At 36.3% G+C, this 15,139-nt stretch overlaps 1 protein-coding gene across 1 annotated transcript in view; it reads left to right on the top strand.

The window, feature by feature from the left end:
• Positions 1-15,139, top strand: part of LOC132909295 (5-hydroxytryptamine receptor 1A) — a 130,084-nt gene that overhangs the window by 85,687 nt on the left and 29,258 nt on the right. Inside the window, exon 3 of the mRNA XM_060964051.1 lies at positions 8,091-8,323. Coding sequence (XP_060820034.1) covers positions 8,091-8,323 — 233 coding nt within the window. The remainder of the gene's footprint in view (positions 1-8,090; positions 8,324-15,139) is intronic.

The following is a 15,139-nucleotide window of genomic DNA, read 5'->3' as shown; positions in this document are numbered from 1 at the left end:
TATTTAACGATTAAACATGGTTATAATTTTTCTCACTTTGATAGCTACTCGTATGAAAAGTTCCAACGTATCGAGACTATAGCGCGGTAAAACGGTCAGAGATAAAGAACGATAACTACCCATAAAAATGTATGATACAGTTTGAAAACATATTTGTCACGGTATAACGGTATTTCCATAGTCACAGCTAAAAAATATTTATTTATATAAAAAGTTTTATCGACGTTATTTGCACGGAATAGCAAACTTTCGCGCGATAAATTATTTTCCAACAATTATTCTGTCTTATATTTTAAAGTTAATAACACTTCCTAATATTTCCATATAATTTATTGCGTATTGACTACTATAAACCGTGCTACGTTGCATTATCGACAACCAGTCAAGAATATCTTTGAAATTAACCCCGGGATCCGATAAAAATGTATAAAAGTACATCTGGCCACGGGTTTAATCTACTTTCTTTATATTTGTTTTATCATGACATGAAAACGCCTATGAACATAAAATTGGCACGTTATACGTCACCGTAATAGCGTGAGTGAAGGTATTACGTCTTTCAAGGCGATTGCTCTCGGAAATTATAGACTCGAGTAACGCAAACTTATCACGATGTTCCTGCGCTACTTCTCTAGAAACGTTGAAAAGTCTCTATCACGTGCTATATGCCAGGTAACGTTTCTTTAAAACCAAACAAGAGAAACAAAAAAAAAAAAAAGAAGAACATAGCTAAAGAAAAAATAGCTATAATTGTACCGATGAAAGAGAAACACGTATACTCCAATTTCAACACGGTGTACGGATCGTCTTGTACTTGTCCAATGTATGAAAAATACCTGTAATTTTATTGACAAAGCGTTACGAAGTTTAGAGTTGTTATAGGAAAATGAATTCATAAAAATTTTGTTCAAAATCCACGCGAATTTTTAACTTAATCTCGCGATTTTCTCTGAGCACGGTAAATAAACATGGTTTTTTTTTACAGCGTGTAAAAACACTTTCGTGGATGGTTGTACATTTAGATGAATTTATATTCTCCATTTGCCCGCCCTAGCTTGGTTTTACACTCTCGTTGGGTTTAAACTCTGTTTCGGTGTACAAGTTCTTTGAATTTTATATCAATTTTCGGAGAAGTGTGTTTGACGTTATTGCTAGTTTCGGGAGCAGCGATAGGGTATGTTTCTGTGATTGTTCGTGACATCGTGCGAGCTTTATCGTTGCTGAACGTGGATATATTCGAGAAGAGGGTAGACTCGACGCGCTTTGAAAGCTGATTTATGATCATACCTGTGTCGCTGTATGCTCAAGTATATTATGTTAGCGTGGAGGATGGAACAGCCGACTTATATTACTTCCCTTAAGGAAGTGTCTAATGTACACATCTCTAAATTAGCGGATCGTTGCCTGATGTTTTATAGTCATCGATTTTTAACACGTGTTCATTGCAGGAAAAATATTCTTCCTGTGTTACGAGACACATTGTCTGTGCTAATACAATTTTTTCAAATAAATGCCAACTGAGAAGAAATCTTGTAAAGTATCTTGTGAAAAATATTAAATGCTAAATATATATACGTATTTTTTAATATTTCACGCCGATTACGTAAAAGTACGTCTTCTTTTTTATTGGCATCGAGTGCCTTTTTTCAATCATATCAATTTTCATAAAGAACAACTACGGATCGAAATAGAAGAATTTTAATTTTATGTGAAAGGAATGTATTTTTGTTTAATCGACGAGGTTAAGCGATAATATGGAAAAAATATATCTTTGTGTGTCTAACGTGAAATATGTTGAAAGCACAGCCTCGTCCTGATAGAAAGACATAATGAAATTAATTAAAGAGTGCCTTATTCGATGCTTCGTAACGTCTTTTATATTACAAAGGGTTTTGTATTATGCAATTTGCAAATAATAGTCGCTAGTTGTTAACGTTAATGCAAACAATAGAGGAGCAAAATATTCTACAGGAATTATTCGAACGTTTTATTCTCTTTGAAGAAAGCGCATCATACAATGAAAACTGCAATCGATTTCATATCCATCGGCTTCAGTTATTATTCATATTAACCTCCACATTTTTCTGTAATTACGTTTTATCATCCAACAAAATTCTGCGCGTATATAAACAATTTCTCTCGTCATTTTCACACCCCTGGAAAATGTTAAAAAATTCCCCTGCGAGATTTGTTGTTTTTATAACACGTTTAGTTAACATCAAAAAGCCCGAACCGCCGTATTAAAATTTACAGCTTTGAGTCAACTGCTTCGTCGTTTCTGCGATCCTGGTCAACGTTGCGTGTACTCGCGGAAAGTACCTTTGAAATCCACGAAAAAACATCTCGTAGAATAGCGTTGCATCTCGGGTTCGCGAAATCCATGGACGACGACGTTTATTTAGATTCGCGGTTCGCTCGTTTATTTTTATTATCGCAGCTTACTTTGTCAACTCGGCTTGTAATTGCTGGCTAACGATAAATTCGACGCACAGTTTTCCTTTTATGCGCGATGTCATTAAGCGGGTGGCCGTCTTCGCTCGAGAAGATCGCCACGTTTAATTTTAACGACCGCCGACGCGAATATGAAACCCTCTGAACAAAACGAAACGCCATTTACCGAGGTGTCCTCGGTGAATTTCCATGAAATTTCTACATTCTACTTGTAGATATATTTACGGTAATTACGAAGTTTGCCGACTTTCTTAATTATTGCTGTTCAACTTCTTCGGTCTTGCTTTTGCAAGCTTAGCTCAAGTCCAAACAAAAAATCAATCGGACAGTCTCGAGAAATTGATACAGAGTATTTTATTAAGAAGATCTGAGATTTCTAAATCTTTCCTAGAAAACCTAGTTTCGTGAAAGTAAGTAAGAACGTGTTATCTTTCAATTCAATCCGCTTAGTGTTCAAAATGTACATTAGATTAGGTGAGATTTGGAGCATCTCAATCCTAAGCAGTAGAAATTCTTATAGAAAATACTAACAAACTTCTATGCAATTTTGCGTTCTCAAATTTCCTACAGACGCACAAAAATTTGCTATCTACCCGTTACAATGCCAATGAATTTCCCCTGGTGTTTCTCTTTAAATTTCAATCGTTAAAACAAGAATTTAACTGTTAGCGCGCTGTCAATGAAATTGAAAGAGTCAAAGTGAAAATCGAAAAATTCCGTATGACACGCACAATTATTCATTGAGGGCTTCTGTAAATGTTCCAACTCTTTCGTAAGCCACTGTATTCCTCTACGTTTGAACAAATAAACACTAGAGATAATTGTTGGTTAATAAATAAACACTAGAGGCAATTATGGGTTGCGTCGATCGATAAGTACAATTTGAAACGTTCGATCAGGGAGAGATTCGATTGTTCCATAATAATAATCCTTCACGGGAATTCTGAATGTTATGGAGAGTTCTATATGAAGTGATATAATTTATTTTCTCTAAAATTGTTGTCTCTGCCGGTGTTATTGGCGTTGACATGCGTTTGATGAAATTGTTCGTACGCTATGGAAAGCTTTTAATAAACTTCATATGAGGTTGTGTATTGAACTTAACGGAATGAACGGTACTTTGTTAACGAATATAGCATTTATTAAAATACTAATATTCTCTGCTTAATGAGTGCAGAATTTCATGAATATTTCGAAATGTGTAAAAATTACAAGATTTTAACAAGTAGCTGTACCTATACCGTAAGTACGTGAAAAACAACTAAAAATGTAATTAAAGGAAACTGCCTTCGCTGCAAACGGTTCCTCTCACTGAAATGAATTTGAAAAATATTTACCGTGTACGTAGACTTTTTTTCTTCTTTTTAATTAAGAAACAACTCGAATGCAATTATTATACCTGCAACTTATTTGGGACAACCAAATTAATTTCTTCAAATTTTAGCTACGTGTTAGAAAATGATACAAGATTCAAGGATTCAACGTTTTCATATTTAACACAATGAAAAAATCGCGTTTAGACAACAAGATGACATTTTCGTTTATTACAGCGAAAATTTTCTTACGAGATTTTTAACGACGTAGAAAATCTGCGTTGGAAATTTTGTATTAAAAAAGGGGCAGATCTGACCGGTATGATTTTTGAAACAGAGAAATACAAAATATGCAATTGCATAATGTTCTGGACGAATGTAAAGCACGCGTGTGCGAGTGTGCGCTGTGCACAGATATAACACAAGCCATGCGAGCTTACGCGAAGGGCGAGCTACTGCATTCAGTTTTTCCAAAAAGCTTCTTTCTCCGCCGCGTGTGCTGACACGCAGTCTGTCGCGCTTCCGCGCGCTATAATTTCGCCAGCGACTGTACGAGGAGAAATACCTTAAGAATACCATTTAAGGTATTCGTAGCGCGACAACGTCTCTCAAAAGTAAAATACGCCGAGACTCGAAAGCCATATTCTTCGCGCATGGCTGACATTCCTCTCGTAGGAAGAAATTTCTTGGCTGTCTGTACTCGCTACACGCGCGCACTAACAAACAATTGAGAAATCGAGGGAACTTCACATCGCGATACGTCTTAGACGTTGAAATTACCGATATTACGCGTTTAGCGTTACTTTCGTTCGAAAACGACGAGGTCGGAGCTGAATTTGTTGGAAAAATGAGGAAAGAAAAAAGAAAAAATCATGAAGAATGCTTGGCTCGCGAAGGTTTCAGAAGAAAAATGATTTTAACCGTAAGATAGCGAGAAAGTTTAAACGCTTACGAATTCGCGTTGAAAATTTAAGAAGCAACTGTCGCGCAACGACGATAGAAGCAAGTGATTTCTATGAATTTCTTTTAAACTAACTGCTGCCAGTTATTATACAAGACCCTTTTGCAATTAAATACGGTCCTGAAGCATTAATATAATTTTTTTTCAAGAAAGCATTCTTCCAACATTGTAAGAACAGTTTCTCCGTAATTAAACGACAAATCATTTTTACAGCGGCTCGCTGTAACCACTACGCGTTAAAGTTTCTACTTTAAGAATGAGGATCTCCATCTTGGTAAGGCTTGAACTTTTTGTTCAAAACTCGACCCGCGTATAGATAATGTTGAGGTTGAGGTTGATTGATCGAAGAACGAGTGGATGAATTTGTAATAGAAAAGTATACTGAAATAATTAAAGGCATAAGTTTATGCTGATTCGGATCCTTACTCTCTTAGTGTTACTAGACAATGGAACGATAGGGAGCACGCTCATATATTTATAGCAACAGGACATTACCAGAAAAGTTAAGCTTATAGCTTTGGCTAGAAGCTACAGGAACATAAACAGAAATCTGTTTATTAGTTCCTTTGCTCCTAGACCTTGCAATCCAAAACATAATGTATACTCGATACAATAATATGCACCTCCCCTTATTTAGAATATTTCTGAGTAATAGCAGTCTCCAGGTCATGGATATACATAAACAAAGATGTAGAGTTTTTCTTCAAGTTGTTACTTCAACATTCTCGCCAGTAGAATTATATTGAGTTGTTTGTTGTTTGCAAATTGCAACAATTATGTTGAGTTGTTTGCAGGGAACATAAATAGACATCTGTTTATTAGTTACTTTGTTCCTAAATCTTGCAACCCAAATCACAATGTATATTCAAGGGTACAATAATATACACCAATCCTTATCCCATTTGCATCATGACCCTACTTAAGAGGACAGTTGAAGGCATCAGCGACGTTCAACTAACGACTGGTCCTTATGACCGCGCGCGGTCGGTCGTAGGTGCAGTAAATGACATCGGAATTCTTCATGGATTTTATCGAAAATTTACTGTTCAAAACGATTGGTAGACTATGTTACTTCGCAAAAATCGCAAACATCGTAAAAATTATTCAGATTAAAATGGAAATTAAATCATATGATTTCTCGTGGAATTCTTTAAAATGGTCAATACATAATGTTATTACATGTAAATTACATTATAAAGTTAGAATATTTTTCAAATTTAATTTGTTAAATTTAATTAAGATTGACAGTATTTACTCATAGTGGCAGTTAAAAAGATTTTCACAACAAAAGTAAGACTTATTTAGAAAATAATAAACTGATATAGGCGAGATGCTGACAAACGGGTCAAACGTGATCTCTCGCATCTTTTCTTTTTTCGTAGACTATTGACAATCAATTCTCATATAGAATTTTAAGTAAATTATTTTGGCGTGATACTGTAACTTGGATTATAAGAGTTCATAGTATGCTTGATTCTAGTGGAATCTAATGCTTCGATCCAAAGGGTCTCACATCTGAAGAATACTTAGCGACTGAAATAAAAAGCAGTCGCAGCGCGCGTAATAATCCGCGCTTGGTGATAGAAGGCAGTCGTAGCGCGCGGATTAATCCGCGTTTGGGTGCAAATGGGTTATTTAGAATATTTCTACGTAACAGTCTTCAGGTCACTGATATACATAAATCAAGATGTAGAGTTTTTCTTAAAGTAATTACTTCAACAGATAATATACTGGAAATATCGCGGAAATTTCGAAGAATATCGATCTACGTCACGAGATACGTTGACAGTCGAGGTTCGTTGTAGCAAACCGGCCAACTATTTCGCTAAGAGTAAATTATTTTACGGTTCGCGTGCCGCGTGGAGGTAAAACGTGGCGAAAAACGGCGAGTATCAGGGTGAAGTTGAGCGAGTAAACGCGGGCGGAGAAACGCGAGGGTGGAAAGCTAAGCGAGAGTGGGCGAAGCGACGCTCGCGCGCCGAGCGATCCCGGAAATCCGATCCGCCGGAAACTCTCGCGAACACGGAACGAGAAATCACACGTGCCACCGTCGCACTGAGATTCCGATCAATCCTGGCGCGTAGCTTGCGCTTTTTGCGGACAGCGGGCGCCGAAACCCATAGCCGCCGGATTCGAACTTCCTAATTGCTCGTCAAATATTTTGCCGAGTTCTCCGTGGCAGCGCCGTTCCTCCCGGCGGCGAAAATCCTCGTTGAGATCTACGGAAGATTGGTTTCGCTGGAACGTACAGCGTCGACAACGCTCGGCTCGCGAAGCTTTCAGAAGAAACGTGATTTCAACCGCAAAACGGCGAGAAAGTTCGAACGTTTGCGAATTCGTGTTGAGAATTTCAGAAGAGTGACAAACTGACCTTATGAACTTCCTTTTTTGGATCGACCACTGCATAGTCATTTTCGGCTGTAAATATCGGTCCTCAAGGACGGATGTAATTTTTTTCGATTCTTCTTGCGGTTTATTAACTCTTTAATACCATCTCCACGTTTAATAACTTTTCAAACTGCGGTGTACACGATAACTAAAAAAGCTAATCGATCTATCAATTTGGAACGGAGCTCGTTCACCTTGTTGCAAATTTCGCCAGGGATTGAACAAAATTTTTATTCGATTATTTATTTATACTTGATGCGGTTTATTAACTTTCGAATATCGCCACGTTTAATAACTTTTCAAACTGGCGCGCACGATAACTGGAAAACTAATTGATCCACCTTGTTGCAAATCTAAATAACGTCAACTCTATTTATCTGCTGGCAAAGAAGTACGTCTCTCCTCTAAACGCAGCAACTTTCCAATATCCCATGCTTCTCTCCCCAAAAAATTAGATCCACCCCAACGTAAACTATCTGACTTTAGCGAAATTTCTTAACCTTTGCATTCGGATGTGACAAACGCTATACGGTACCCAATAAAAAATCTAAAATAAAAACATTACGTTTCTACTCCACGACTATATCTACGCTACTTACATCTCAAAAAGGTCGAGTCCCATATAACCATATAATCGATCTAACAAAAATTTCGGAAACTCGGTTGCTTTTATCGTCTTCGCACGAAAATCCCTCCTCCTTCATGCGACATAGAATCGTATACCGGATTTTACAATGAAATTCTAATGCCTGACGAGAGTTAATTTAATCGTGGTCCGTAGATTACGATAATACTAATTAATCGTATACAACTACTCGTAGACAATTTAATTGAAAGACAAGAACATTCGCGTGGTAGATATGCGCGAGTGCGAGTAGCGAAGGAAAATATTGCAAAGTGCAAATGATCTGACGCTTGAATTTAATAGAGTTGCATAATTAACGCGTCTAATAGAGCAACGTTCATTTTTATTACAGGATACTTCCCTCTGCCGTCAGTTTACTGCCTCGCGTGGATCTGCCTGGACGTATTATTATGTACGGCGAGCATCATGCATTTGTGCACCATAAGCGTGGACCGGTACCTGAGTCTACGGTACCCGATGAAATTCGGCCGGAATAAAACCAGGCGGCGGGTCATGCTGAAAATCAGCTTCGTCTGGGTACTGAGCATCGCCATGAGCCTGCCTCTCAGTCTCATGTACTCGAAGGTGAGACACTTAAGACGAAACAATCGATGCCGGGTTACGATTCACGTAAAACTAAGCGACACGCGATATCCAGGCATTCCATTTTATACGCGTTATACACGCACTTTATACGCGTTTTATACGCGTTATACAGAATGTTTCGGGATTTCTTTTCTCTGTAAAAAATCTGTAGGATTTTTTTATTTATTTGGAAATATTAAACAGGAAACGATGGTTATTTAACGTGAACTAATTAGAATAAAGTGATGTGACTAAGACAACTAAATAGTTAATTTACAATTCTTGTCACCACGGTTCCAACGCTATCTTTCACGCGGACCATCCTCCACGAGAACGTTGACAATACGCTGAATTCTCAAGTAACTACCGACTGTTAATTCGTCTTTCTCCCTTAACACTCTGACCGCCACGCCGAAATCACACGTTTCGCTCAGGACGCCACGGGATTTTATTTATAATATTATCATTAATATTTTTATTATTATATAATAATATTATATATAATAATATATATAATAATAAATATTATATAATAATATTTTTATTATTCAAAGCATATAATGGTAAAATGGTAATAAATTGACGATGTAAAACAACATTCTTCCCCGATGCACCGTTTATCTTATTGCTGGTCACGGGTGACCACCGTGGCGCCTGGGTAACAGTTGATAGCGACATATTGCAACGAGGCTCCGTTTATTTCAACAAACCATTCGCGTTCGTTATTTCTTTGTAAGCAAAACGTGCAGAATATATCGTTGAAACGTGTAGAAGATATTAGTAAACGGTATTTGCTCATTCTATATATAATATTAAGGTATGTTTACACTCGTAACTTCAATTATACGATTGTAAAGCAGCGTTTACGATTATTTTCTAAGCTGTGTTTATAATAATATTCGTAGATTACCCCTCAAAGATGTGGATGCAAACACAGTGCACCGTTAGATGCAAGATTTCTTCTCATTTTTTTTCATCGATGTTCTAATAAAAATGTTTAATCGTTCAATGGGACACTTTTTACTTCAAAGTATCTTCTATTTTTCGGTTATATTCAAAATGCCCCAACTGTCCATTTTCATTCAATTTTTACAATTGTAAGAAGCTGAAGAGCTTCGGTCACCAATGACCACCGTGGCATCACAGTGTTAAGCATCCCTTTGTCTTTTCTCATAGCCTCACCACGTACGCGTTCCGCAATCGTCCGAGGTCATGGTCATGTAGGCTTCTTTTCCGCGTAATTATTCGACCGAAGGACCGACGATACATTCATAGGCCTGCCGGCACTTAGGCTTTGCCGCAACATTGTTTATGGTTCACTCGATATTTCTTAAACCATTTGTCCACGATACTATATATAGGATAGAAGAAATCTCGATGTACGCACGTGGTAAATGAAAATAAAAGGAATAATTTGGTCTCAAAAGGGGAAGTAGAAAAGTAATCTTTCGAATTAATGTGTAATTTATAGTGTATGAGGGATCAATTAGAAAATTTAGATCAGAGCGAGCGTATAAAAAGATGGGAAAGAAAAATGCATTAAACAGCTTTTGTTTTCCAATAACTCGTTTATGAAACCATTGACAGGAATTTCACGGGCTTTTCGTGCTACACGAAACATAAAGCTCTTTCTTCGCTCGTGTATTTCCGACAAGGATCGTAGAAACTGAATGCGTGTAGAAGGCTACCTCTTAAAAGTGCTTTTAAAATCTATGAAATACAAAGAACCGGCAGCCACTTCAAGAACATTATTCTGAAAAGTTTTGCAGAAAAGGAGTTCAAGGATATCGTTGCTATCCAATGTTAAATATTTTATCTGCATGTATCTCATGGCAAACTTTTATTACAAATTTTATCGGGACAGTGTCGGCCGCTAAGTACTAATTACGATCAAGCCAGCATTAAAACGAAATTAAAAAAAAAAAGACAAGAATAAAAGCGTACAAAATATCGTAGGATGATGTGTTTCGCTCGTCGTTTCTTTCTTAAGTTTGTTTAATTCTTACTGGAAGTCTCATTCGGAATAGAATCGTTTCTTTTGTATCACAATTGCATTTTGAACAAAGGGATGCTTTGAAATAGATTCTCGTAAGAAATGGTGAAATATTATACGACGTTTCCTTCCTTTACGCAAGTTTGAAACAAATTTCAAATTAAATTGTGGCAACTTGAAATTGAATTACTAAGAATTCTGTAGAGTTGATATTCTAAAGGAAATTATTTTTTACCGAATCAAGCGTGGTCGAGTAAGCTTGTAAAATACAGGTGTCTAATTGAATATTAAAAAATGTCTAACTTAACTTAACTTAAAGAAATCTCTATGTTATCCAACGACAGAAATAAATATTAACCATTAGAAGATCTGTATTGATTAATATGAACATTAAAAAAAATTATTTATTTATTTATTTATAATTTCATATATTTATAATCGATTAAACTATGCTTTATTTCTAATTTTTAATATAGCTGTTAAATACGATGATAGAAATATATATGTAATAGTTGGTACGAGGATAGTACTAAATATTCCACGCGTACAATAAATTACATCGCGCAGTTTCAAACGTTTAACAGCCAGTTAAAAATAGCTACTGCAATAAATTCTTGAAAATTTCAAGCAAACAACGAAATAACACGAAAACGGTAGACAAACAAGGAAGCAGACAATGAAATGCGGATAATTTTCCACATCCAAATCCTGACGCCTTCCGTGGGAAAATTCAAATGATAAATTGGGTCGTTGAATTTTCCAGGTCAAAACTCCCTGCCAATGTTTCACGGAATTTCATATTTGCATTTTTACGGAATCCAAGCCACTGTCATCGGTGTAGTTCCAATTCACCTAGTTACGAAATCTCGTTCTGCAAATTTCGTGCCTCGCCAGTACAACGATAAACGTGCAGCTTTTTAATAAAATATAATTCGCGTGGGTTGGTTCAACGTATTTGCGACATTTCGCGTTACATTTTCATTTTTTTTTTCTTTCTATTTTTATCGCCTGCAAAAATACAAAATATGATAAATGTCAAATGAAACTGGATAATTGTAACGAGACTGTGAGAAACATTCCGAATGATCGAATCGTTCTATTCTCGATCCAATGGGAAACTCGATCGACTGAAATACTCGCGGAAACACCACAGTCTTAACTGCGACAACCTTCGTCATAAAATGTCTTATCTGCGATTTAATTTTCCAGTTCGGCGAACTTGAAATCTTTTATGAGATCGCCAGTGTCTTCTTCGGAAAGTCTTCGTCCTAAAGACGGTTTAACCGGGTGGCAACAATAATTTCATCGAGTCTTAATGAACGAGAGTTCAAGTATTCGAGGTTGATATCACGGAATTGTGAACGTACAGTGGCTACAAAATGCATTTGTACACCACCGCGTTTCTTGTTGCGTTTATTAATTTGATCGAATTGTATTGAATTTCGTATCATTTGCTGGTACTTTCATGCGATTACAAAAATACGATATTATGGAAATAAAACGTATATAGAATCTGATAGAAAACACTTCATAACTAAATGAACGAATTATCTTTCTTGTTATTTTTAGCTGTAAATTAATAATATTCCAGCGGCGGTATATATATTTGAAAATTGGTAAATGCAATTTATTTGGGCGTTATATTTCTTAAATCATATTTTTCTGGTCTGTGAGAGCCGCAAATCTCTAATTCTTTCGAATCCAATTTTTTTCTTCTCTAGTGTTTTAAACCGATATCCAATGGTATTTTATTGTACAACTCATCTATGCCAAAATCGCGTACCATTAGCTTTAATATGTAAAACTCTGCTATGTACCGCGCAAAGACTCATCAGAAATTCAGAATCGCTAACTGGAATCAAAACGGGCTAATTGCCATGAATTTATTAGTACTTCGTTTTGATCTAACTCTTCGTTATAACTCTGACCTAGATTCACCCATGTCTTAAATTTCTAATTGTCGCCACTCTATTAGTAAGTCATTTCGATCGAGCTGCTCTTTATAGCATTAACAAAGCATCGCACAATTCAATTCTGCGGCTAAGATCTGACATTGTTGCTGAATCTGTTAATATTGGGTTGGCAACTAAGTGATTGCTGATTTCGTCAATATCACCTAATGACAAAATCCGCAATCGCTTAGTTGCCAATCCAATAGATCGTTCTTATTTGATTATTCGATTTTATATTTTCTTTTATCCGCCACGTGTATATATATATATACGACCCAACAAACCTGTCAACTGTCAACAAACCAAACAAATAATCAAATAAGAACGATCTACTGGGTTGGCAACTAAATGATTGCGGATTTTGTCATTAGGTGATATTGACAAAATCAGCAATCACTTAGTTGCCAACCCAATAGATCGTTCTTATTTGATTATTCGATTTTATATTTTCTTTTATCCGCCACGTGTATATATATATATACGACCCAACAAACCTGTCAACTGTCAACAAACCAAACAAATAATCAAATAAGAACGATCTACTGGGTTGGCAACTAAGTGATTGCTGATTTTGTCAATATCACCTAATGACAAAATCCGCAATCACTTAGTTGCCAACCCAATAGATCGTTCTTATTTGATTATTCGATTTTATATTTTCTTTTATCCGCCACGTGTATATATATATATATATATATACGACCCAACAAACCTGTACAATTTTCGAATAAAAATTTCTATTTTTTCAAACATCATCGCAAGGTATGTTTTTTATTCGCTAAAAAAGAAACGCACGAATCGACGACAACCGAAGCGATATATTCGTCGAGCTTACGGGTTTGTCTGTCAAAAAGCACTCGGCTGGCGGCTCATGGAGAGTCTCGCAAACAGCTGTAATTTTCAACAGCAAGAAAAGTTATCCCGTTCCGCCCTATTAATTCCTATTCTCCTCGTGTACTCATTAAACTCGCTGAAATATGTAACACGGTTTCTGTGCGGGAACGTGGCACACTGGCCTAACAACCGAACACACCAACGCGCTTCCAATTAACCCGACTGGGATTAAAACGCGATTCGAACAATATTAATTCCCAAACGCACCATGGACACCCGATGCTCATCGTTTACGGTTGAATGTCGTTTGTTTTAACGAAGCGACGACACGTTTCACGCGACTCTTTCGCGTGCGGTGCAGGTATTTATGCGAATGAAAACCGCAGAAGCAAAACGTGATTTTTTCTTTTTTTGGGAAATTTACGATCACACAACATTTAATAAACATTTTTTACTAATAAAAATTTGTATTGATTCTTTTTTTATTTTAACATTCGACCGATACCGGCGATGGATCATAGGTGATTGCTATACTTCTGTTTATTATCAGTCGAATATTCAAGAACATTCGTAAGTTATTCATTTAGGAAATTGTTGGAAAAACTTTCATCGATTTATTCTTAAATTCATTGATTTCGGTAAAGTTTCTAGTTCGTCTTAAGTAAACGCTGCTTGCGTTTGCTGTTCCAGCAGTTCCTTCGACTTAATTCGAAACTGCAAACAATTTGCGAGAGCATCTGCTACTTCACAGGATTGTTTTCGCCATTTCTTATCGGTATCTCTCGGTAGGAATAAAAATTCTATGCCATGAATGCAGAAACGTCTTTTAATAAGAAATGTTGTTGAGAGAGCAGCAAGAAAGGCAGAAGTGTAAATTGGATTCAGAATCGACGTACATACTTATGTATGCAGCGTTGAGCATTCGTATTTCTGCAAACTGGGAAAAACTTTCGAAATCCACGTTTACGATATAACTGATGAAACTTGGTTGGAAACTTCTATATCTTTCGTAATATTTGAAATTCAAGTAAACAGATATGAAATTTAAAATATCGTTTCCCTAATTACTCTCGTCTCTGTTACTTTAATAAATTATTAAAAACTAATTATATTTCAGTTTATTTTATTTTAGTTTATTGTACGCGCAATTTTAAGCAAAATTGGAAATACCTTACGAACTTGATATTTCTAAAGTCTGTATGTGATTTTATTCTATGACAATTTTGAATAGGTCGTTCAAGATGCAGAATACGTGGAAAATGCTCGGAGGAAAAAGGAATGAGAACGACGTAGCATTTTAACTTAACCAGATATGAAAATTATAACAAATGAAATTTCTAAAAAATGTTCTTTTTCCATTGCGATGTACGAACGTTTTATTAACTATAATCGAGATATTTAACTAATAAACTTATTATCTTTCTAGTGGTTTACATTTCCACCTCGTTGCGTTTCCATTCCACGTTTCGAACGAAAATATTTTCTCACTAACGTTTCAGCAAGAATTTACGTAAAAGTTGATACTGAATTTTACACAAATGAACTACAACGTGTTCGGAATATTTCCTCTAAATCAGAAAAAAAGATCACAGCTTATAAAAAAAAAGAAACAATTTTCACGCAATTAAATCTCGAATCCTCGATGATTTCATCTCGATCGTTCCAACAGTCATCAATCTTCGCGGCTTTGTAATTCCCGCAAGGAGAAAACATCGAAAACGATAAAAGTGTGTTCCGCAGCGAGAGAAATAGTATTTTTGCGATGCACGCGACTAAAGAAGGCGAGTGTTTCTTGTTGAACACGTGGGATATTCTCACGCGAACCGAAGAAATTCGATACACGCGGACAACGTACGAAAAAACGTTCACAGACAGTCTAACATTAGATAATTTGCGCCGTTGCATCCTCGAACGTTAACATCGTGAACCATATCATAGTCAAATACAAGACTGTGGCTGCAGAAACGATGAATTTCGGTCCGTGTTTCGTCTATGGAAATTCGAATTCCGAATGGTAATTCGCGCGTTTCCCTCGAC

This window comes from Bombus pascuorum, chromosome 7, assembly GCF_905332965.1.
Source record: "Bombus pascuorum chromosome 7, iyBomPasc1.1, whole genome shotgun sequence".
NCBI lineage: Eukaryota > Metazoa > Arthropoda > Insecta > Hymenoptera > Apidae > Bombus > Bombus pascuorum.
Note: the sequence above shows the minus strand (reverse complement) of the source record. Positions and strands in the feature narration are given on the sequence as shown.